This window comes from Pongo pygmaeus, chromosome 19 (assembly GCF_028885625.2).
Source record: "Pongo pygmaeus isolate AG05252 chromosome 19, NHGRI_mPonPyg2-v2.0_pri, whole genome shotgun sequence".
Classification (NCBI taxonomy): Eukaryota; Metazoa; Chordata; class Mammalia; order Primates; family Hominidae; genus Pongo; species Pongo pygmaeus.
The window spans coordinates 48,865,764-48,891,296 of NC_072392.2; the positions used below are offsets into that span (position 1 = coordinate 48,865,764).

The 25,533-nt window shown below is 46.3% G+C and overlaps 1 protein-coding gene across 4 annotated transcripts; it reads left to right on the top strand.

Moving 5' to 3' along the window:
* Positions 1–2,808: 2,808 nt before the first annotated feature.
* Positions 2,809–24,218, top strand: TMEM98 (transmembrane protein 98). 4 transcript variants are annotated; one of them, XM_054459059.2, is made up of 9 exons: positions 11,031–11,238; positions 13,829–13,900; positions 14,258–14,333; positions 14,406–14,590; positions 16,102–16,233; positions 17,219–17,252; positions 19,257–19,372; positions 22,409–22,468; positions 23,358–24,218. In XM_054459059.2, exons 4-9 carry the CDS (start codon positions 14,460–14,462, stop codon positions 23,563–23,565), a joined length of 681 nt encoding a protein of 226 aa, XP_054315034.1. In that variant the 5' UTR covers positions 11,031–11,238; positions 13,829–13,900; positions 14,258–14,333; positions 14,406–14,459; the 3' UTR covers positions 23,566–24,218. The 4 variants fall into 4 exon arrangements, with proteins under 4 accessions (XP_054315033.1, XP_054315032.1, XP_054315036.1 ...); XM_054459058.2 differs by lacking the exons at positions 11,031–11,238; positions 13,829–13,900 and adding an exon at positions 2,809–2,982; XM_054459057.2 differs by lacking the exon at positions 13,829–13,900 and having other exon boundaries at positions 11,025–11,238.
* Positions 24,219–25,533: the final 1,315 nt, after the last annotated feature.

Sequence of the window (25,533 nt, forward strand, 5' to 3'; positions counted from 1 at the left end):
GAGTTGAGAGAGTTTCATGTGGATTATAGACAATGTGAGAAGCTTTTCTGGTTGGGGCAGGAGGGGGTTTGTTGTACCTCACTGGTCCTGTCTGCCTGGAAGGAAGAGGCTCTTGCCCAGTGACAAGGATTGGGGAGAGAAGGGAGAGTAGGTAACCAACATCTGTCTGCTATTCTCCTTTTCCATCTTTGTCTTCTGAGCTGTCTTTCAAGGGGTATCAGCTGCTCTGAGTGGATAAGCGTGGGCATCTTTATTGCTTGGTGTCCAGTCAGCCAGGTAGCACTACCACCACTTATTTATTACTAGGTTATAACACAGTGCTAGGTGCTGCAAAGAGATTCATCCAGGAGCTACGCCTGACACAGATACAGCTATGCAACAGATATCAGAAGGAAAAAGCAAAACAAAAGGAAATCAAGATGAGACTAGGCAAAAAAGTACAGTACTTGGGTCACATCTGGACCAGAGTAAGTCTGTTTTTGATGATGGAGTGTGTGCAAAATTGGGATGGAGTGGCTCTATTTGTTGCAGCTGGAGCCATGACCACCTGTCCTGTTCCAATAGCCAGGTTGTTGGAAGAGCTATCAGTTTTCTGGTTTGAGTGGTCTTGCTTTGGTACCAGGAGGTGTTGAGTTTCACTTCCTCCGTTCCCACATATAAGCTGAAAGAGCTCAGGCAAGTTGCCTTACCCCTCCAAGGCTATTTCTTCATTTGCAAACATAATCATACCTACTTTTTAGGGTTGGTGAGAAGATCAAAAGAGATAAGGTGTGTCAGATGTCTAATCAGTGTTTGTTACATAGTAAGTGCTCAACAAATATTCATTCCTTGCTGAGTAGAGCACGAGTATGCACCCAGTGGCCAGGAGCCAAGTCTTCTTCCTCCTTATCATGGTCAGCACCATTTCTGACCTGCTGGCTTGTCCTCTCTAATCACTGGGTTCAGCTTTCAGTTTGAGGACCTTTGTTACACAGTTTGCTGTTCAGACTTAGTGAGGAGAGGCCTTAGCAAGGGGTATTTGAATTTTGGGGAACAATCCAGCAATCATACCTCTTACCTATTTGGGGACAACCTCCTCACATGCAGTATATTGGAAGGCAGGATACTGCCTGTGCCTCACCTCCCACAGTGGAAGCAGACAGGGTGAGGTCCTACCCAGGATTTGGGATCTAGAATGTAGGATAATGGAGAGGGGCACTTAGCCCCTGGAGACTGCCCAGTTCTTAATCTTGGTCTTCAGTCTCCTGCTGATTCTGTGGGCACCCTCTTGTTCTTTCAACAAGTCCCCTTTCCTCGTGGGACAATCAGTTTCTGTTGCTTGCAATTCAGTCTTGTGCAACACTGAGGTCTTCTAAGATCAATCCTGAGAGAGATTTCAAGGGGCCTTGGGATGTTAGAACAATGGGAGACAGCTGGCTAGAAAAGGTACTGGGCACAACCTTGGTACAACTCTTTCCTCCCAGCAGCAGGGTAGTGGGTGGTTAATTGGGGCGTGCATACTGTCAGCTCCAGGCAGTCGCTGAGTTGTTTATTCACTTGTTTATATGTTTGCTTGTTTTTTTGGTAAGTGTATGTCTTTTCTATGTGTGCTTCAACCTCCTCAAGATTAAAGCTTTCTTTTACATCTCTTGTACAGAGTCACAGAACCCCAGACCTGGAAGAGGCCACAAGAGATCATGTGGTTTAGCTTCTTACCTCAAGGCCACCAAATGTTTAACCACCCAGCACAAATCAAAATAGTTTCTCTCAGAGACTCTCCAAGAAATGGACACATTTAATGTCCCCAGTCACCCATTCCAACGCTGGCTGCTTTGCTTTGAGCCTATTTTCCTTACACAGATTGTAATGCTTGTAGCTTCTTCATGAAAGCACTTCAGAGGATTATAAAACCATCCCTCAGCCTTCTTTTCCCTGAGAGCCAATGGTGGGAAAACCTAGCTGCCTACAGGTCCAGGCACTTACCAAAAGGGTGAGCTGTGAGTGTGTGCACATATGTTGTAGGGGCAATGGGGTAGTGCTGGGTCTGGAAAGCAAGCCTCAGACAGCACCTGCCCTCTCCTGCTGACTGTTGCTACTGGTAGAATGTAGGCTGTGTTTTTGAGAGATTTTATGAATTTTTCAGGGAAGCTGGAAATCTAGAATTATAAGTGAGAGTCCTGATTTTTTAAAATGTTGGCAACTAATCTGATTTTTAAAAACCATGAACCAGGCCAGGCATGGTGGCTCACACCTGTAATCCCAGCACTTTGGGAAGCCAAGACAGGAGGATCACTCGGGGCCAGGTGTTCGAGACCAGCCTGGCCACATGGCGAAAACCCATTTCTACTAAAAATACAAAAATTAGCCAGGCGTGGTGGTGCATGCTTATAATCCTAGCTACTCGAGTGGCCGAGGCATGAACTCAGGAGGCAGAGGTTGCAGTGAGCCTGAGGCAGGAGAATAGGGTCTGGAGGCAGGGAACCCAAGGCTGAATTCCTAGAACTAAATCAAAAGGAAAATCCCAACTTCCCATACCTAAGTAACAAAAGGACCAGAGGCTACTCCCTTTGCAAACCACCCTGCCTTTCTGCTTGGCAGATAGAAAATTGAAAGTACCTCTGATAGATTGCTTTCCAAAACCAATCAGACATTTGCATAGGAGGGTAACTTTGTAACTTCACTTCAGCCTCTGATTGTTTGTGGAAAGCAACCAATCAGACTGATTGCAGGCCACCACTTCATTTGCATGAGGTGAACACCAAGTGCCCAATAGGAAACCTCTAGAGGGTATTTGGACCCCAGAAAATTCTGTAATGGGGGCTCTGGAGCCCCTATGCTCGGGCCCGCTCCCACCCTGTGGCGTGTGCTTTCATTTTCAATAAATCTCTGCTTTTGTTGCTTCATTCTTTCCTTGCTTAGTGCATTTTATCTAATTCTTTGTTCAAAATGCCAAGAACCTGGAGACCCTCCACCGGTAACATATTTTGGTGAGCCAGCCAAAAGGTAAGCCCAAAGTTTGGGGTTTATTTTTCTCCTTTCTGCTCCATACAGGGTAATCTCTCTGTCTCTCTCCCTCTCTCTCTCTCTGTCTTTTTTCCTTTGCAACTCGGGTCCCTTGGTGAGCAGTGCCTAAGCATGGAGGCAACTGCAGGTTTCTGGCTGTGGCAGGTGAACTGAAAGGGTTTTCCATGTGGAGGCACCTAACTGCCACTGCCTCGTTTGCTTAAGGGACCTGGGTATTTTTCCTTTCTTTTTCAGTCTTTCAGTGGCTGTTTCCTAGTAGCTCCTTGGTAATTGAGGGCAACTGGCTGGGACCACTCTCCAGTGTTGCCTGAAGGCCAAGGAGTGAATGGGGATAATTGCCCTGCCCAGAAGCAGGAAGGACTCTTCTATCTTTTCTGGTTGTGGTCCCTGATCGCTACATGTGGCACAGCTTGGGGCGAACTTACAAGTGTTTCAGGCGACTTAAACCTTTTCTTATGCTAAATTCTTCCCTTCTCCTACTCGACTGGCTAAGGGCAAAAGAAACCTACTCAGCCTCCAGTTCCTGTCATTACAGTTCATGGCTATCTCTAGTGGAATCAAGAGCATGGGAAAGTGTGGCCTTAACAAATTATAAGAGTGCTGGAAGTCCAGGCCTTCATCCAAGGATAAAAGGAAAGCTCATAGTAGGCCATGATCTCTGGAGGGAAAACATGCAAAGTGGCACTGACTCCCATCTAAGGTCAGAGACATCTGACACTCTAAGATTGGACCCCAAAGGGGGACACTCTGGGGGATCCTCTGGACCACAACCTCTCCAAAGGGAATGCCCTCGGCAGAGGTTCTTAGGCCTAGTACCAAGCCCTCCTTAGAATTTTCTCTTGCAGTTGCGATACTGTTTGGCCCCAATATTGTTTGGAATCTGGAGTTTGCTGTTGAATGGGAAAGTAGGATGGAGTTGCATGTATCCAGGCTTTAGTGCTGCTGTCCTAAGCAGGGTTGGGTCTGGTTAATATGTGATGCTCTCCTTTGGTGCTGTTCGGCCCCAGTGTTCTTTGGAATCTGGGGAGGTCTGGCCTTTAAAAATCAAACTGCTATGAAAACTGCTTTACCTGAAATTTTGGTTCATGGCCTTCATTGGATTACCTATTGGGGCAAACAAAGTAAAACTGGCGAGCTTGTACTGCTATCTCATGGCTAGGATTCCAAGGTAAAAGTTATTGGATCTTCATTTATGTGTGTGTATACATGTCTAGATGTGTTTATTTGTATGTATGCTTATTGTTATATGTTGTGTCTACCAAACTGGCTTGTTAAGTAAAAGAGTCCTCATAAATTAAATAAATAAGTTTAAGCAATGTTCAAGTTCACGTGACTTAAGTATAACTTTACTAAACAAGCTGCTTTTAAAATTATTGGTAAAATAAAAATAGAAATGCCTTCAGAACTGTCAGCATACACTGTTGTCTGGATTTTATATTTGTCTCTGCTAGATATTTTGAGGTGTCCAGGTTTGGCATAGATAGTTATAAAACTATAAACCCAGCTGAAACAAAGTGATCTTGGTTTGCGTGCCCCTTTTATTGACAAACATGAGTAATTTAATGTTGTCAGCTAAATCTTGTGATTTATTAGCAAAAATACCTATGTATTTAACTTTGAGACTCTTACTTAGGTTTAGGTGAGCACCTGATGTTCACTGGCTATTAAAAACGTAGTTAACAAGGAAATAACTAACTTTAAATGATAGCATCTAATATCTCAGTTTACAGAAGTTATCTAGATAAATGTAAGTGAAAGAATTGAGTACATGTAAATGGGATAAATGTTTTACGTAAATGTTTTGTGTAAATTAAAATCTTAAAATTATTTTTGATCCTCGTTGAATATGTGGATCATTTCCAATTAAGAAAGGGTTGTGATATGGGGCAATATATTTTTAAAAATTGTGGAATTGTTCTTATCTATAAATGCCCATGTCTGATAGTTCAAGATTTCTTGCTTTTTAGTGTTTTGCTAAAGTTTTAGGTTACTAAGGACAAAATGTGCCAAAAAAGTTTGTGATATTAGTGAGAAAAATAATAATTTTGTCTAATTTGGGAGTTATCTAAAAGCTCGTTCAAATTACAGATTTGAAAAAGTTGTTTATGAAACAATGTAGTAAGGAACCAGTGAGTAGGGAAGAAGGATGTGGAAAACTTTAGATAATAAAATATTCTTTAAAACCTGGTAGAGAATTGGAGAAATTTGGCTAATTAACATTTTCATAGTTAAAACTCTTAGTCTTGATTAAAGTAAAATAAGAAATATTGTAAAAAAATGCATTGGCAGTTTGGCAATTCTTTTTCAATATAGTTAAGCCATGTTTTTCTGTGTGGAGTCAAATTTCACATACATGCTTGCATTGCTTCACACTATGTTTACTGTTTTGCATGGAGAGTGCTGGCACTGGAGTACTTACTGATTATGTGCCTGGAGTGAATTTTTTTTTTTTTTTTGATGGAATCTAGCTCTGTCACTGAGGCTGGAGTGCAGTGGCATGATCTCGGCTCACTGTAACCTCTGCCTCTTGGGTTCAAGCTATTCTCCTGCCACAGCCTCCTGAGTAGCTGGGATTACGGGTGCGTGCCACCATGCCTGGTTAATTTTTGTATTTTTTAGTAGAGCTGGGGTTTCACCATGTTGGCCAGTCTGGTCTTGAACTCCTGACCTCAAGTGATCCACCCGCCTTGGCCTCCCAAAGTGCTGGGATTACAGGCGTGAAGCACCACGGCTGGGTGAGAGTGTATTTCTTGACTGCACAGGATATATGGTGAGCTTAAGGATACTGAATTGTATATCAGGAATAAAATATTCATTATGTGGGTTTTTTTTGGGGGGGAGCTCTGGGTAACACTGCTGCCTCCCGGGTAGATTGAGTAGGAGAAATTTAGGGTTGGTTTCCTGTTTATTTGTTTGTGCTTCTAATTTTTATTTGTTTGCTGTTTACGCTCCTCTGGGCTTTGCTTATGTATGCATATATATAAAACCATGATGTTTTTAGTTTCTAGTGGAAGGCTTTTATTCGGTTCTATGAATAGTTATTTTGTTTCCTATGCATTTCTAGCAAGTCATCATTTGTTCCATTTGTCTGGAATTTCTAGGCTACCTTTGTTGGGTTCACAGGAATTGATGGAACACACCAGCTTGTTAACTTTAAACTAACTTTTTGGATATTCGATTCCCTGATACTTTAAGTGTATTGAGTATACTTTCAAGTCATATTTTTCTCTCTCTGCCTAATTTGTCCAGACTTTGTAAACTATTTGTGAATATTCTTTTTTTTTTTTTTTTCGTGAGATGGAGTCTTGTTCTGTTACCCAGGCTGGAGTGCAATGGCGCGATCTCAGCTCGCTACAACCTCTGCCTCCTGGGTTCAAGTGATTCTCGTGCCTCAGCCTCCCAAGTGCTGGGATTACAGGCACGAGCCACCGCGCCCGGCCTGTGAACATTCTTAATTCATGGCAATGTTTGTGTTTGCATATAGTTGAGCCAGGGTCACTAGGGCTGCTCAGGGAGAGAGAACCCAGAAACCTGACATGCGGCAAAAAGGTAAGAATTTCTTACCAGTCGGACCTCTGGCCTCTCTCTCTCTGGGCAAATTGGCTGAATGAATGGTAAAAGATTATAAGAAGGCATGGGAATGTAAATTTTTGTAAACATTTAGCATATTTAATTGGCTTCCCAAAATCAAATTTCAGCTTACATATTTAGTTACATGGGAAGCATTGTCAAAATAAAAAAATGTTTAATTTTCTTCAGGTTATATTTCAGTGAATATTAATATATGTTACAAATATATTTATAACATATATTTATACAAATATTTATAACATATATTTATACAAATATAACCAAGTTTCTTTGTATAAAAGTGTTAACCCAAGTAGAACAAAAATTAATTGAGTACCAAGAAAATACTTTGCCAGATTTGCATGCTAAATCAGCGGATACTAAAATTGTTTAGATATACAATTTGAATGAACTCCGTGGTCTAAGTCAAATTACCTATGATAACCCATCAGTTGTCAGTGCTATGCAGCTAAACTGGAGAAACAACTGGTATTCAAGAGGACATAAGTCCAATGTTAAGCATGGACTCATGGAGAACCAGGACAGCAGCCTTGCCCTTCCTGAGTCCTTAAAGCTTTTGTTATTAAAGGTTATGCATTCCATGACTCATCATGGAAAAGATAAAATTATCCAAATTAAATATATATATTGGTGTGCTGACTTATACATTGCTAAAGTAGTTTATAACCAATGTTTGGTTTGTCAAATCCACATTCCTGGGAAGACAATCAAATCTTCAGGTACATTTGGCTACCTCATGGGCCATTTAAACATTTCGATTGTCATTTTCAATGCATGTTTCTGGTTGTAAAAAAGCTTTCCTATGCAAGAGGGCTGATGTTATAACAGTAGATTATTATGCTACAGTGTATTTTCACCAGGTAAAGAAAGCTTTTTATGGGTCATTGAGGACAATCAACCCCTTCACATTCTAGAACCCAAAGATTGGGTCTTCTGAGAACATCTACTGTAAAGGCTATAGTTACACAACAGATTTTAAATTCTTTTGTGAAGGTTATGATAGAATCGGCTGAACAGAGAAGTATCTGTGCAGCTGCTGGCACTTGTGGCTTATGGAGAAATACATCAAATGAAGATTATAGAGATTTAGTTGTAGGGGATTAACGAAGAGATTTCTTAGTTAAGTGAGTAGATTCTTTAGCACATTCTTTGATTTAATTTTAGGTGGTTTGGTTTATGGGGATCCTTGATATGAAGTATGCTCCAAACTCTTAGTATTATCCTCCCAGTAGTCATAATAATAGTCTCCCTGGTGCGCTGTATTATCTCAAAGGCTTTAAATGCTTGCATTCAGCCATCTCTAGAATGTCAAATGGTTTCTTTTCAAGTGGAATGACAAGAGCTGAAAGAAATGCACGACCAGGAGGATACCATAACCTATGAATGATGTGGTGAGACTGGAAACCCAAAATGATGGCAAGTGAGTGTGGTGCTAAGGCCTTAAATTTTGGTCACACTCTCACCCAAGTGAGAACCTGACCAAAAAGGGAGAATTGTTTTAACAAAATTATGAGAGGCCAGTGTTTTGGACTGACCTCATGTGCTAGGCCCCAGCAAACCAAACAAACCAAAACACATAGATCCTAAAACAGACCAGGTTTTGTTTTTCTCCTGCAAACAGGATGTTCCACCATGAGGAGGTACCCTCTACTCAGTCCTTATTCCCACAGTACAAAACTCACTGTTGTTTTACTGTTTCCCAGTGGGTTTCAAGACCAAATAAGTACATTTACGATGGTGATAGTGACATGAATGACTAAAGTTTTGGTCAATCTCTCAAAATTGAGAAAATGACCAAAAGGGGGGAAATTGTTAAAGCAAATTAAATATAGCCTGAGAAGGACTCCGTATTTCTATATTGGAGTCTTTGTGGATGAATGGTAACCTAACTTAGGAATATGTGCCTGTAAAAATAGCTGAGTCTTGGCCAATCCCAGCAACCCCAAATCAGGCCAGGAGATAAGGTACTTATTAAAACGTAGAAGGAGAGATCACCTGCTCTGGATAATAGTGGCCATTTTTATATTGCCTCCTTCCAAACTTATGGAATCACTTCCTTTGTAGTAATTAGCAGAATGTTTCAATTCATCTCCATAACGAACATTCCTGACAGCATAAGTATCCACCCCCTGAAGTTCCTGTTAAATCTTTTAATCATATTCATTTCCTTTCACATAGAGACCATCAAGCTTCAGATGATCATGTGACAAAGTTTCCAGTCAATTCCCGGTGAAGACACCACCCCTGGCCATCAGGATGCCACCCTGTCTCCACTAGACAGAGTAGGGTGAGAGTTCCATGATCTCCAGTAGGTAGGGGACTACGCCCCAAGTTGGCATGAAGCAGTTACAGTTCCTCTGCATCCCATAAAGATTTATGGGGGTCATGTCTCTCAGGAGGGAGATGAGGCAGGAGATTAGGGTCTGGAGGCAGGGAACCTAAGGGTTCACCTGACTTCCTAGAACTAAATCAAAAGGAAAACCCCAACTTTCTGCACCTAAGTAACAAACGGACCAGAGACTACTCCCTTTGCAACCCCCATTCCCCACTTTCTGCTTGGCAGATGGAAAATCTTTTGAAAGTACCTCTGATTGCCTTTCCGCAACCAATCCTGCATTTGCATAGAAGTGTAACTTTGTAACTTCACTTCAGTCTCTGATTGGTTGTGGAAAGCAACCAATCAGCCTGATTGCGGCCAAATCTTCTTTTGCATAAGAGTGTAACTTTGTAACTTCACTTTAGCCTCTGATTGGTTGTGGGAAGTACCCGATCAGACTGATTGCGGGCCAAATCTTCTTTTGCATAGGAGTGTAACCTTTGTAACTTCACTTCAGCCTCTGATTGGTTGCTTTCCACAACCAGTCAGACTGATTGTGGCACCACTTCATTTACAAGGGGTGAACGCCAAGTGGCCAATGGGAAACCTCTAGGAGGTATTTGGACCCCAGAAGATTCTACAGCAGGGGCTCTTGAGCCCATATGCTGGGGCCTGCTCCCACCCTGTGGAATGCACTTTAGTTTTCAATAAATCTCTGCTTTTGTTGCATCATTCTTTCTTGACTTGCTTTGTTTGTGCGTTTTGTCTAATTCTTTGTTCAAAATGACAAGAACCGTTCAGGTGCGGTGGCTCACGCCTATAATCCCAGCACTTTGGGAAGCAGAGGCGGGTGGATCATCTGAGGTCAGGAGTTCCAGACCAGCCCGGCCAACGTGGCGAAACCCCGTATGTACTAAAAATACAAAAAAATTAGCGGGACTTGGTGGCACACACCTGTACTCCCAGCTACTTGGGAGGCTGAGGCAGGAGAATCGCTTGAACCCGGGAGGTGGAGGTTGCAGTGAGCTGAGATCACGCCATTGCACTCCAGCCTGGGCAACAGAGCCAGACTCTGTTTCAAAAAAAAAAAAAAAAAAGACAAGAACCTGGACACCCTCCACCCGTAAAAAACCAAGACTGTGCCACAGCACTCCAGCCTGGGCGACAGAGTGAGACTCTGTCTCAAAAAAATTAAAATAAAACAACAAAAGTATGAACCAAAAAAACCACCTCTGTGGGCTGGATGTGGCCTTGGGGGTACCAGTTTGCAGACCCTGTGTCAAGCGGCCAAGGACCCAATCTGTATCCTTTGTTAACTGTCACCGATACTGACCTTAGACCTGGACCACTGGGATCCTGCCCTGCACCCCGTGCTTTAGTTGGCCCACTCCAGCTGGAGCGCATGTTCCCTTCTAGATCATGCTTCTGGTACCCTGGACTCTGGAAATCCCTGTGTAAACAGCCCTGAGCCTGCTTCCAAGGCCTGACTTCCATCCACCCAGGGCAGCCTGCCCTGCCTGGCCTGAGTGTCGTTAGAATGAAGGATGGCAGGGTAGGGGGTGTGTGTTTGCCTGAACCGGGAGTCCCCCTTGGGTATGTATGGGATGGAGTCGTGTGGGAATACAAGCAGCAAGACTACTAGCAAGGGCTCTGCATTTGTACTCTTGCCCCTGGCTAGGCAGTCGCCAGGGGTGGGCCTGCTTGTCACTGCCCCGTGGGTCAGGCTGTAAATAAAAGCGACTCTCGATTCACTCTTTACCCTGGGCCAGGCAGTCCGATGCATCCTGCATCCCATCATTCCTAATACCAACTCTGAGGATGCTGACAAGCAGCAGCCCCGTTTTACAGACCGAGGCACAAAGGCTGAAATAAGTTGCCCATAGCTAGTGAGTGGCAGAGGCAGGGTTTCAATGGGACAGTCCGTGGCGGAGCACACGGGCTCCGCCGCCAGCCCCCCTGCGGAGCCCATCGGCGCTCGCCGCCTGGGACCGCCAGCCCGGGGCGGGGCGCAGGCAGGGACCCTCCGCTCCCCTCTCCGTCTGCCGCCCGGATGGGCCACCGGGGGCGCGAGGAAGGGGTGTTGGGTCGCCAGGGCCCGCCTCCCAGCTGCCCCGGCTGCCGGAGGGCCTGGCGGTGACGGCGGCGCCTGGCGGCGGGGATTTGGCGCGGGCCGGGGGCCGGGGGCCGGGGCCGGGGCGCGGGGGCGCGGGGCTGGATTCCTGGGGCCGCGGCGCTTCCCGGCATGCTCCGCTGCAGGCCCGCGCCCGCGCCCGGACTTTGCCATCGGCGGGGCAGTGGCGGGATGCGCCCGGGAGCCGCAGCCTGAGGTGGGTGAGCCCCGCCGGGCCGGGCGGGCCGGGGAAGGGGACGCGGGGGGCGCGGGGCCTGGCCCAGCTGCCGGGGAGAGGGGAGGCCGGCGCCGCAGCTTTGTTCTCGCCGCGGGGCCGCGCGCCCAAAGTTGGGGAAAGGAGTAGGAACCGCGCCCCGGAGCGCTCCGGGGCCCGTGTGGCGCGTCCCGGGCGGGCTGGGGGTCCCTCCCTCCCGGGGACGGAGTGGGCGTCCTGGGTGGACGAGCACGGGCAAGCGGGTAGGGTCCTGGGTCTGTTCTGTCCTTGTGGGTCTAGAACTGGAGGGGAAGGGGGAAAGTAAGGGAGAGAGAAAGAGACGGAGAGAAACAGGAAAACTTACTCTTCAGTACGCAGGGAAGAATAGAGAAAGAAAAACACAAAGAAACGCCACGCAGACCGCAGAGAAGGACAGCGAACGCACGCTCCGAGAAACACACTCAGCTCACACGCATTGAGAAGCACACTTAAGATACATTCAGGTCACACACAGAAGCACACTCATTCAGTTCACACACACTCAGAAACACACGCACTCAGAAGCACACTCAAGATAAACACTCAGCTCACACACAGAAGCACACTCAGAGAAACATTCAGTTCACACACACTCAGAAACACACTCCGAGAAACACTTAGCTCACACGCACTCAGAAGCACACTCAGCTCACACACAGAAGCACACTCGGAGAAACATTCAGCTCACACACACAAACATACTCTGAGAAACACACTCAGCTCACACCCACTCAAGCACACTCAAGATAAACAGCTCACACAAGCACATTCAGAAAACACTCAGAAACAGCTCACACTCAGAAACACACTCTGAGAAACACAGCTCACACACTCAGAAGCACACTCTGAGAAACAGCTCACACACACACAGAAACAGAAAAACAGCTCACGCACACTCAAACACACGGAGAAACACACTCAGAAGCACACTCAGCTCACACACACCCAGAGAAACACGCTCAGAGAAACACTCAGAACGCACAGGAAGAGAGAGGAAACCAAGTGGGTGGTCTTGGAAGCCTGGGACCGGGGGAGGGGAAGGAGAGACACTGAGAAGGGGGAGACAGGAGCAGCAGAGGGAAAGATGCCTGGAGAGAGAAACAGAGATAAAGGCAGACATAAGAGGAGGCAGAAAACACAAAGGCCAAAAGGAGGTGGATAAAAGGGCAGTACAGAGAAACACATATGTAGAGAAATAGAGGCGGACCCTGAGAATTACCCCCCTCCCCCACCTACCTCTCACAAAATCAGCGATACACACAGAAGAAAGAGGCAGATGCCAGCCTTCTCCTTCTTGTGGTCCAGTGAGCTCCAGATGGGAGAGCAGCTCTGTGAGCCCTTTGAGAAAGGCTTCCTTGGCACTTTAAGCCAGGCATGTCCCAACCTAGTCCACCTGGCAAACTCCTGCTCATCCTTCAAAACCCAGCTCAAGCCTCACCACTCCTGTGAAAGTGTCAGTTCCCAGAAAGTGTCATGCAAACACAGTTACTCTCTTTTCTGTGTTCTTCTGCAGGAAGCACAGGCACATGGAGTTGAAGTGGTTTGTCACCTGTCTGCCTCTCCCACCAGCGCCTTAAGATCAGGGTCTCTGTCCTATCTATCTCCAATCTCCAGTGCATGATGCATAGTAGATGATCAATAAATACTTAGTGAATGGTGACTGAGAGCGTTTGGACCCTCCGAGTCACGGAGGATAGAATTAAGTGCAAATAGAGGAAAAGCACCATCCTGGTATTCTAAGGACTCCTAAGTCAGAGTGTCTTTTTTTCACGTGGGGAAATTAAAGCCCAGAGAGGGGAGAATGCTTGCACAAAGAGAGGCAAGCAGGAGGCCTACAATGAAATAACAATGAAATAACAGTTAATATGTACTTCTGTGAGAAGTACACATTAAAGAAGCCCTTGTTCTTCTGGCTTATAAATTTAAAATAGGTGTGAAAGACCCCTGTTCTTCAGTTCTTCTCTCCAGAGGCAGCTACTGTTATCAAGTTACATTTTATGTGTGTTTGTGCCTATCTATGTGTTCATACCAAAAAAGTTCTGTGCACACCCTAGTATATACAAATGCACAGACTTCTTTCATTCTTCTTTTGTACACAAATAAAAGAATTCTATGAGAAAAAGAAATAGATGTGAAAGAGTCTCCTGAGTGAAAACTGGCAAGAGGCAATGGACACATTAATGCCAGTTCTAAGTTTCCAACACTGAAACTGGCAATTAGAACTCTTTCCAGAACCTTTACAGTCTTCTTTCTTCCTTAGAAAGGAAAAGTAGAGTGAATGTCCATCTCAGTTTAAGTGGATGGCTTTCCACCTCCTGACTGCATATTGGAAAAATTCCCTAACCTCCCTGAACCTCGGTTTCCTCAACTGTAAAATGGGGTTACTAATGTCCACTTCATAAGACTGTTGTTGGAAAAGTTAACAAAGAACCTGGTGCAGAGTAGATCCTGGGTAAATACAGTTTCATCTTTCCTGTCTTTAATGGGTGTTCTTTTGTGTGTGTTTTTATGGCTGCGAAAACAACTGCTAGTTAAAATGTTTCCTTTTGTCTAGGGTTTAAAAAGCTATCTTAAGGCCGGGCTCGGTGTCTCACGCCTGTAATCCCAGCACTTTGGGAGGCCCGAGGCGGGTGGATTACTTGAGGTCAGGAGTTCAAGACCAGCCTGGCCAACATGGTGAAACCCCATCTCTACTGAAAATACAAAAAATTAGCCGGGTGTGGTGTCAGGCACCTGTAATCCTAGCTACTTGGGAGGCTGAGGCAGGAGAATCGCTTGAACCCAGGAGGCAGAGGTTGCAGTGAGCTGAGATCGTGCCATTGCACTCCAGCCTGGGTGACAGAGCTAGACTCCATCTTTAAAAAAGCAAAAACAAAAACAAACAAACAAAAAACTATTTTAGTCCAACTGGGGAGCAAATTCTTCTGAGAAAGGAAAAGGCAAATTTGGGGCATGGCATAAATTTTACCTTGGTTCTTTTCAGGCCCTCAGGTCTCTGCAGGTGTCGTGGAGGAACCTAGCAGCTGCCATCCTCTCCCCCAGTTTGCCACTTCCAGCAGGTAAGACCCACCTGTCCCACTCTCTTTCATGGCTTGTTGACCAGATCTGCTCTGACTTCATGTTCTCTCAAGCTTTAGCCCATGAGGAGGATGTGAGCGGGACTGAGTCAGGAGCCCTCTGGAAGCATGGAGACTGTGGTGATTGTTGCCATAGGTGTGCTGGCCACCATCTTTCTGGCTTCGTTTGCAGCCTTGGTGCTGGTTTGCAGGCAGCGCTACTGCCGGCCACGAGACCTGCTGCAGCGCTATGATTCTAAGTGAGTGAGCCTATGGAGGGCAAGGAGGAGGGGTGGGCTCTAACTAAAGAAAAAGAGAGGAACACGTAGTTCAGTGTTGGGCAACTCTAACTCAGCTTTTTGGTTCTAAAATGGTACCTGCAGGTGTCCTTCCCTGTAAAGACCTCAGAGTTTAAGAATGTTCTTTAAGCCTCCCAACATCCTGAGTCACCTCTTCTCTGCTTCCTGAGCCAAGAAGAAAGTCACTGAATATGAACATGTTCACCTAGCGTAAAAGCTCAGCCGTCTGTCTCAAACTGGCCACCTCACTTAGCATTTGGACAAGCCAAATCACTTTCCAGCCAGACCCACAGGAACAGAAATCAGATGCCCACACTCTGGCCATACATCTAAGCAACAAGCATTTGGTTTTGTGAAATCCCAACTTAGGACTCTCTCTTTGCATAGCAGATTTTTTTTTTTTTTTTTTTTTGAGATATAGTTAGTTTCACTCTCGTCACCCAGGCTGGAGTGCAATGGTGCAATCTTGGCTCACTACAACCTCCGCCTCCCGGGTTCAAGTGATTCTCCTGCCTCAGCCTCCCACGTAGCTGGGATTACAGGCATGCACCACCACACCCAGCTAATTTTTGTATTTTTAGTAGAGACGGGGTTTCACCATGTTGGCCAGGCTGGTCTTGAACTCCTGACCTCAGGTGATCCACCCGCCTCAGCTTCCCAAAGTGCTGGGATTACAGGCATGAGCCACCATGCTTGGCCTGCCCAGCAGATTTCTTTGTGATGCATTGTATGTGAAATATATTTTGTAAGCAAGATTCTATTTTCAATTTAGGGATATTTTAATTGCTAGACCGTTCAGGGATTAACCCTTAGTTTTTCTTATCCTTCTGTCTTAATCCTATCAGCATCTCTGTCAAGTGGTTCATAATTTATAAATGCCCATTTATATGACCCAGGAAAGCTCTTCTATTGAACAGAATGCCATGGTATCTCATTTTCTAAAGTACCCTGTTGTAAAATTGGAGGTCTTTTTACTTCTTTCACTTTTCCAGTGTAACTAGGAAAAGGCAGGGATATAGGAATGGACCAGAGTGGTTCACAAGAGTTATTCTGCAGACCAGCTAGGGAGCCCATGTAGGTTTGGGTAATAGGAACCACCGCCTCTCTGTAAAATGTAGGATTAAAGGGAAAATACATTATAGAAGGATATAAGTTTGTCCTGAAGGGATATCCCTAACATCTTTGTAATCAGGTAGTTATACCCTCCTCTTTCTCTTGGTAGTTTATCTGACTCCATTTCACTTTTCTTTTGTTTTAGTGCCCCCGGCCTGCCTCCCCAACTCTCTGTCTAGCCGTGTGCCCTGCCCTCAACTGCAGCCCCACTAGGCTTAGGTTTGGATCTGGGACAAGTGGTCTCTGCCCTAGCTTATTGACTCCCTTCCTTCTTTTATGGTGTATGTGGGCCTCAGTGAGGAGAGGATCAGCAGCAGTCACCCACCATGAAGCCATTTAACGGGGGCCTTTTCTTCCAGGCCCATTGTGGACCTCATTGGTGCCATGGAGACCCAGTCTGAGCCCTCTGAGTTGGAACTGGATGATGTCGTTATCACCAACCCCCACATTGAGGCCATTCTGGAGAATGAAGACTGGATCGAAGATGCCTCGTAAGGCCATGGGAACTGTTTGCTTCCAGGCTTCTGGCAGATGATGCCCTTTGCTGGTGTCCTTTGCCAGAGCACTTAGCTGGCATTCAAGAACAGTCACTCTGTTACTTGCTGCTCTTTCCTGTGCCTTTAGTGCGGGGGAAAATCAGAATATGACTTGAAAGTGTTTGTCCTTTCCTTCTCTCCCCACATTTTGTAGACCTGAACACTGTGGCCTATAGTTGTGTGGCAAAGGTTGTTATAAAGTCACCGTGGTGTGCTTGGGTTATCCTTGAGGTGCCCATAAATTTGGCTCAGGCTTCACAGATGCGGCCCTTTTCTTTAGGATCTCAGGGGTCTCTCCATCCAACAGAAGCTCCTACATTTTGAGAAGCAGCTGCTACTTCATTGCCTTATCCATTTAGCCATCCGTTCGCTGGACCCATGTTTGTGGGGCATTATGTGCAGGGTACTGGGTCAGGTGCTGCAGATATTGAAACAGTTGAAAAGACAGAGTTATAGTCAGTATCACAGAAACTGTAAGATCCTTGGGTATAGTGCAGTAGGCATATGGAGAAGGCAGCATCTAGGTTTGCCTGGGTCGGGGAGGTTGAGCTGGATCTCACGAAGATATCACAGAGGAGGTGCCTTTTGACTTGGGTCTTGAAAGATGAGGAGGAGTTCCCCAGTCTGAGCAAAGGGGAAGGACACACTGGGCAGAGGGAACAGTCTACCAGAAGCTTGAGAGTTATAATAAAGCATGACTCGCTAAGCACACAGTGGAGCTTGCTGGAAGAGTGAATTGGGTGCAGGGAGGGGAAGGGAATGGAGGTGCTCCCTCATTTAACTCATGGGCTGGTTCATGTTGACACTGAGGCATTCCCACTCTCAGTGGTTGGTATTCGGCTGTGCCCACCGGTCAGGGCGAGTTGAGAAGCAAGGGTGGGAGCTGGAGGGTGGAGGGCCTCTCCAGATGAGCACTGATGACTTCTTCTTGTTTCCCCAGGGGTCTCATGTCCCACTGCATTGCCATCTTGAAGGTAACCCTCTCTTATTTCTCTGTGGGATAAAGGGGAGTCGAAAAGCACCACTGTGCGTGGATGGAGTAGAACGGGACCTTAGAAAGGGCACTGACCCCTCACAAGAGGCCTTTCCTTAACCTGACACTTGGAATTTTTGTGGTTTACTTCCCCTCCTGCCTGGACTGGCTGTTTACAGAATCTCAAGGCTGTTTCAAAGGCTTTATTTCATCTGGTCGTCTTAATTCAATGACCTGTGGGAAAGAGCCTAGGTACACAGCCACCATTTCACTCCTCATGGAGAAAGCTGTGTATGCCTGAGACCATGTAGCTGCCAAGAGAAATGGGGTTTCCCTGCTTCCCCCTGCACACTCATTTTCACTAACAGAGAGTTCAGGCCTGTACGGTGAGTTTCCTTCTGTATTTGGATTTCTACTGTGACTAGAAAGTCATCACTAGCCGTCTTTGGCTGTGACCGTAGTCAGCCAAATGGGACAATCAGTGTTAAAAAACCAAAGCAGGCATACTTCAATCTGAAGGCAGAGGATTTTTTCTTTGAAAGCCTGGAATCTTTGAAAAATTGCATCCAATTTGCATTTTGGGTAATTTTATGGTTTTAGCATTTGTTTTCAATTCTTGCCTGTTAATATCCTACCTAATAGAATAATAACTATACTGAAATATTTGGCCAGTTGCAAATATCAGGTTTTTTTTTTTTTACATCAGTAACTGGGTAATCACACATTTATCTCTTTGACTAGTAATTATTCAAGATTTCAAAAGAGACAACGTCGTCTTTTCTTTAGTGTCATTCAGTAGAAGACACTATTAATAAAATGTTCTTTACCCCACCTCTTCTTTGGTTGTCTCTCTCAGGGGATGGATAAATGCCTAGTAGGAAGTTATTATCTCAGAGTCCAGGCTTAGTTAATTCTGAGAGGCTCTTTGGATATACAAATATGGCTATAGATATAAATGTGGTTATTGATAGAGCTAGGTAGGCATAATGGCTAGAGGATAATACTATACTACATTTCCCTTCTCCCAGCCAAGATGTGTCCTGGGCCTGGGTTTTGTCTCCTGTCCTCATCTATTAGGAAGATAAATGGCACCTGTGGTGTGAGATGAATCAGCTGGAGGGAGTCACATTGAATTGGAATCTGTGTCTACCCGGGGAACCTCAGATCAAAGGAGAGGGCTTCTAAGTCTTCTCTGGGGATCTTAAGACCCTTTTGCTAGGTCACCTGCCCTTGAGTCTCTGTGGTGGGAGCTGGGAGAGGGGTCTGGGCTAACTCCCAGGTGGACCTTTGGGCTTCTTTCTGCTCTCTACTGTCCAACTCCAAGTATAGGTCAGGTAGAGGTGCTTCCTTGCCATGGATAGAGGCACACCCATGTTGGTTGGTTCTAGCATGGGGAGACCTGGAAAAGGAAAGCAAGCTCTGGGGTGGCCAGCTCTGTGGGTGGACCACGAAGAAGGCTGTAGTCAGTCTTGCCTTTTCCCTGCTTTTCCTAAGGTCCTTTCATCATCAGCTTGATAAACATGCTAATATATTACCTGAGACAATTGTTGAAATAAATGCTGTTATTGGAGCACGTGCTTAAAGGGAACAATTGCCCTTTGTTCAGCCCCATTCCTGAGGGTGCCCTGCTGGAGATATTTATTCTTGTGGAAGACTAAACCATGAGATGAAGGAATAGAAAAAGAAAGTAGGTTTTTCCCCTAAGTGAGAAGGTGAAATTGGAGCACATGATTTTTCTTAGGCAGATTATTTCAGCTTAGGCTTCCCAGAGCCCCCACCCTGCCCTTGATCTGCGGCTCCCACCCCAGGTCCTCTCCCAGCCATGCCCTTGGCTTTTGCCACTTCCCACCCGTTTCCTCTCATCTCTGTACTTTTCACATCCGGCCATTAGGTTAGGGGGCCAGCTGCGATGGGACTCAAGGCGGGGCTGATTTGTCTTGTGGGGGTGGCGAGGCCCTGAGTGGAGCCAGGTCAGCCCTCATCTCTCTCTTCCCTGTCGCATTAGATTTGTCACACTCTGACAGAGAAGCTTGTTGCCATGACAATGGGCTCTGGGGCCAAGATGAAGACTTCAGCCAGTGTCAGCGACATCATTGTGGTGGCCAAGCGGATCAGCCCCAGGTGAGTGATTGGCAGCTTCGAGGTCCCCACACTCCACGAGGGAAGAGAGGGGCTGGAAGCTGGGGTAGCCGCAGAGCTGGACTCTTCTATAAAACGGTACACAGGCAACTTCAGCTATTTGTTTCCCACACATTTACAGAGTGACCAGGAGGGTTTAGATACCGAGACTTCCCAGCTAAGGTGGGCTTCCACCATCCCCACCTGCAGCATGACCCATCTGAGAGGGCTTTGGGGAAGCTCCAGCAGGTGCCTAGTCCTGACCCTGTCCTAGACCCTGCCCTGCAGAGCCCGTGGCCGCCCCTCTTTCCCAGCCACATACCAGCTCCCCTTGCCACGCCTTCCTCCCAGGCCAACATGTCACACAGATGCCAACACCCCTGTCTCTGCCTGAATGTGTGTTGGATACTAGCTTGGGGGACCCACTCTGGCTGTGCCCACTGCTCCATCCCTGGCCCAGGCCAGCAGCCTCCAGCACTGGGTGGGAGCTGAAGCCATATGGCATTCAACCTCCCAGATTCCAGGCTGACTGCGAAATCCCGTGTGGGAGGCAACCAGCAGGATTGCAGTCAACAGCTACACCCCCTCATTTGGGCTTGATTTCGTGAGGAAAAATAAAGCCATTTTCTTAGAGCCAAGGGCTGTACTAAGTTTGTGCTGCCACCTGGTGGCTGGTATGCTGATGTGCCTGAGCAGAGGGTCGGGGCCAGGATGTTTTCCCCGTCAGCCACCTGGCCCTTCCGCCCACCCGGGAGGGCACCTCTGTATGCCTGGTGAAACAATGGCACTGCTGTGAGTTCCAGGGGCCCACACGTTCCTTGTTGCCATGGCCCTGGGTAAATCACGAGGAACCAGCCCTTTGTCTGCCTCAAGATTAACCAAATAAAAACGACCAGTTTCCTGAGTTGCCACGTGAGTTCCTCTGAGGGAATACACGACCTGGTCAGCTTGAACTCAGTCCAGGCAGTTCAGTGAGTTGAGAGAGTGGGAGGGAGATAATCCAGGGAGGGACTCAGCCCAGAACAGTTCCCTACCTTCTCTGGAGTTGCTTCCAGTGGGCTGTAGCTACATGGTCAGCTCCTAGCTTTATAAGAACCCGCATCCCAGGCTCTGGGTGGGCACTGGGCGTTCCTTCCCCATTATTTTATTTATTTATTTATTTCTAAGACAGAATCTTGCTCTGTCACCCAGGCTGGAGTGCGGTGGTGCGATCTTGGCTCACTACAACCCCCACCTACCGGGTTCAAGCGATTCTCCTGCCTCAGCCCCCTGAGTAGCTGGGATTACAGGTGGCTGCTACCATGCCTGGCTAATTTTTGTATTTTTAGTAGAGACGGGGTTTCACCATGTTGGCCAGGCTGGTCTCAAACTCCTGACCTCAGGTGATACTCCCACCTCAGCCTCCCAAAGTGCTGGGATTATAGGTGTGAGCCACCACACCCGGCCTCCTTCCCCATTAGTTTTAAAGATTCTGCACTATGGTATCCGCTAGACCCTTCATCATGCTTTTGGTGCCTTCTAAGAGCCACTTAGGGGCCAGGCAGATTCCTGTGATATAGGTTACAAGGCAGCACTTTCAGGAGGTTGAGGTTTCTGTGTGAGCCTGGGTGAGTAGGATCAGCACGGGTCCTAAGGTGAGGGTGTGGCATTGTCCAGAGAGTGGACCTGCCCTGGTGCTCACAGGCCTGTCCTAAAGAGTACCTTAGACTACTTCTAGAATGCTCCGTGCCATAATTCAGCCAGGGTCCTCACTTTGTCCTTTTGCCCTCACACTTCTTTCTCCTACTGGCCATGTTTTGTCCCCATTGTTTTTCCTGCTCCATTTATCCCACACAGTGTGTTGATGGCCTATTAGTCTCGAGGAGGTGGCTTCAGCTCCAGGGCACTAGAGAAAGGGGCTGGCTGAGACAGGCGCGGAGGGTGACTGTGTCTCTGCATGTCCTCACCAGCTCCACAGCCCTGAATAAGAGTGTTTGAGGCCATCTTTTTTTCAAGTGCTTTTAGAAATCAAACAATACATCTTTATTTTTTCTTCCTATTGAGTGTTCATGAGCAAAGATTTGGAGCAAAACCTTGTACCATGCAAATCAGAATGAATTGTAGTTCTGAACTTGATTTAAAAAAATTAACCACAGGGTAGAAGAAATCCAGTAGAGCAGTGTGAAGCCAAATGAAACTCATGGCCTTCTTTTTCGGTGTCTTACATACCTTTAGCTTTGTATTTTTTTTTCCTGAATACAAGAGTAATTAATGCTTGTAAAAATGTAAAATACTGCAGACATAGATGACCTGGGAAGTCTACTCCCTCCCAATTGTGGGAAAAAACCACTATTAAGTGGTGAGTTTTCCTCCAGATCCTTCCCAACCCCACATTTCAGAGCTTTTGTTTATCTATTTTTATGCAAATGACAGATCGAGCTTTACATATTATTTGGCAATTTGCCTTTTTAATATAGTAGTAATCTTGAACATCATTCCATATGTATGACTGTATTTTTAAAAACCATTGGAACTGAAACAAAACTAGAAAACAAAATAGTCTCTACAAAGACTGAACCTGAAGTCTTTGTGCCTAAGTGTCTGTCTGAGAATGCAGAAGCAATTGGAGAAGGAACCATTGAAGACCAGGTCTGGAATACCATAAAAGAAGAATTGGAGTAAAGATAGAAAGGAAGGAAGGGGCCAGGCGTGTGGCTCACGCGCCTGTAATCCCAGCACTATGGAAGGCTGAGGTGGGTGGATCACCTGAGGTCAGGAGTTCAAGGCTAGCCTGGCCAACATGGTGAAACCCCGTCTCTACTAAAAATACAAAAATTAGCTGGGCATGGTGGTGCGTGCCTGTAATCCCAGCTACTTGGGAAGCTAAGGCAGGAGAATCACTTGAGCCTGGGAGGTGGATGTTGCAGTGAGCTGAGATAGCACCACTGCACTCCAGCCTGGGTGACAGAGCGAGACTCCGTCTCAGGAAAAAAAAAAAAAAAGAAAGGAGAAAAGGAGATCAGGAAAGTGAAGTACTGAACACCTTTTGCCTCCGGTCAGGGTGGATGATGTTGTGAAGTCGATGTACCCTCCGTTGGACCCCAAACTCCTGGACGCACGGTGAGACCAGGGGTGGGTGCATGTTCGGTTTTTCATGCAGAGGTCCACAACTGTTTTATCAGATCTGTGAGGCTGGCTGACTGGCTTGTGTAGGGAGGGTGGCTTTGCAGCCTCCTTAGGCTGCCCGGGCCTTGGGTGCCATTTACTTCAGTGAGCGGTGCCTGACTGGGTGATAGAGGCCAGTCCTCTCCTGAAACCCAGGAGAAGAAAGAGCCAGTCTTAGATTTTAAATTGTTATGATTAGACTTCTGGCCATGTTACATCCTAACTGTGCCTTCCCTTCCACCTTTTCCCCTTGCCCCCTCTGATTTTTGGACCCCAGAAGCAGACATGCCTTAGCTGTGAGTGCCACCCAGTTGGGCGGTGGGGCAGTGGTTCTCCTCACTTTGGTTTTCAACTACATTTTTTTTTTTGAGTTGGATAAACCAGCCCTGGGCCTTACCGATTTGTAATCAATAAGGAATGTTTAAGTGAGGGTGTGTCTGTCCTACGTTTCAGTGGGCAGCGGCTGGGGAATATGCTTATCTGATTGACCATATCTGAACTGTTTCACAAAGCGCTCTTTGGGGAGATGTTAATAGGTGTGCTGCAGAAAATGGCTTCCACAGTCTTAAATAAGCTTGTGAGAGACAGCCTGTTATATTCTCCTTGGAGCTTTACCAGCTACATCTCAGAAGGCTCTGAGGCAGGCTTCAGTTAACCTTGTTTAATCCAGCCATCTCCAAATTTATTTGAGCATGGAGCCAACTTTAAATTGCATACCTACCAACATCCTAGGGAAGGGTGTGCAGTGTGGGGAATACTAGTCAAAAAGTCTATCTATTTGGGCTTTTGTGCAAAGTCCCTCGTTTCCTAGGAAACCTGACCCTATTTTTTTTTTTTCCCCTAGGACAACTGCCCTGCTCCTGTCTGTCAGTCATCTGGTGCTGGTGACAAGGAATGCCTGCCATCTGTCGGGAGGCCTGGACTGGATTGACCAGTCTCTGTCGGCTGCTGAGGAGCATTTGGAAGTCCTTCGAGAAGCAGCCCTAGCTTCTGAGCCAGATAAAGGCCTCCCAGGCCCCGAAGGCTTCCTGCAGGAGCAGTCTGCAATTTAGTGCCTGCAGGCCAGCAGCTAGCCATGAAGGCCCCTGCCGCCATCCCTGGGTGGCTCAGCTTAGCCTTCTACTTTTCCTGTAGAGTTAGTTGTTCTCCACGGCTGGAGAGTTCAGCTGTGTGTGCATAGTAAAGCAGGAGATCCCCGTCAGTTTATGCCTCTTTTGCAGTTGCAAACTGTGGCTGGTGAGTGGCAGTCTAATACTACAGTTAGGGGAGATGCCATTCACTCTGCAAGAGGAGCATTGAAAACTGGTGGATTGTCAGCTTTATTTAGCTCACCTAGTGTTTTCAAGAAAATTGAGCCACCGTCTAAGAAATCAAGAGGTTTCACATTAAAATTAGAATTTCTGGCCTCTCTCGATCGGTCAGAATGTGTGGCAATTCTGATCTGCATTTTCAGAAGAGGACAATCAATTGAAACTAAGTAGGGGTTTCTTCTTTTGGCAAGACTTGTACTCTCTCACCTGGCCTGTTTCATTTATTTGTATTATCTGCCTGGTCCCTGAGGCGTCTGAGTCTCTCCTCCCTGTTACAGGTTTGGGTTTGAAGCTGAGGAACTACAAAGTTGATCATTTCTTTTTTATCTTTATGCCTGCAATTTTACCTAGCTACCACTAGGTGGATAGTAAATTTATACTTATGTTTCCCTCAAGTGTGTAGTTATTGAGTCAAATTCATGTGCATGGTGTATTGTGGGACATACTTAGATGGAAGGAGAGAGCCTAAGAATCCTGAGGATGATTTCTGTGTATGCCTCAAAATGAGATATTTAGGCTGGGCGCGGTGGCTCACACCTGTAATCCTCGCACTTTGGGAGGCTAAGGTGGGTGGATTGCTTGAGCCCAGGAGTTTGAGACCAGCCTGGGCAACATGGTGAAACCTCATCTCTACAGAAACTACAAAAATTAGCTGGGCATGGTGACACGTGCAGCTACTTGGTAGGCTGAGGTGGGAGGATCGCTTGAGCCCAGGAGGTGAAGGTTGCAGTGAGCCCTGATTGTGCCACTGCATTCCAGCCTGGGTGACAGAGTGAGACCCTGTCTCCAAAACATACATATATATAAAATATATTTAAAGACCTCTTGGAGTTCAGGCAGAAGTGAAGATACCACTATGAAGTAGTTTCCACATTAATAGCAATGACTTGAAGGATGTGTTCCTCCTTTCTTCTGATATTAATATCTGTTCATTTTGCAAACATTGAAAGACTATGAAAACTATGACCCAGAATCACAATTATATAATTTGGATATATACCCAAATGGCATAATTTCTATCATAAGCCTGTAGGAAAAGGTTGAAGTTCTTCACTTCTCAGATTCTTAGAGCCAGCTTGCTCTTGGGAGAGGGGCCTGGTATAGGGGCTGCCCGGGTTCATAGCCTATGCTGTCAAGCATGTTTGGAGTTGCACATCTGTTCCCATGTCATTTTCTCTGTCTAACTGAAGTCAGAAAATTCCTCAGCTGGATTCTAGGGAACCAGGAACCCATATTCCCAAATCCAAGATTGGGACCTGGTTTGTCTTTCCATTTGGGCACATTTCATTCTCTCCAGGAAAACAGGCCACTTCCAACCTGCACAATGTACACCAAACCACAGCTGGGATATGGAGTCAGGAGAGGGAAGCTGGAGCTCAATTCTCATGGACTAAAGGATGGATTCTGGATGGGCTCCAGGGGACACTTTATTGGATTGGTGGCTTCCATCAACTCTTAAAAACATGAAGTGGTGAACTTTCCTGTCCTGTCAAGCTGTGAATGGGGAATGTATACAAAGTGACTTTGACTTTTCTATTTGAGGCCTCCACAGTAAACATCCAGAGTCGTCCTATTTTTGTCTTTTTACCTCCCTTTCAGAGCCTGTTTTCGTAATTAGACTGGAAAGCAATTCATGCTAAGTTTGCAATGGCTGCCACAGTTGTAATTCTCCCCTGCATTTGAACCTGCACTAGAGCCCTAAGCCACAGA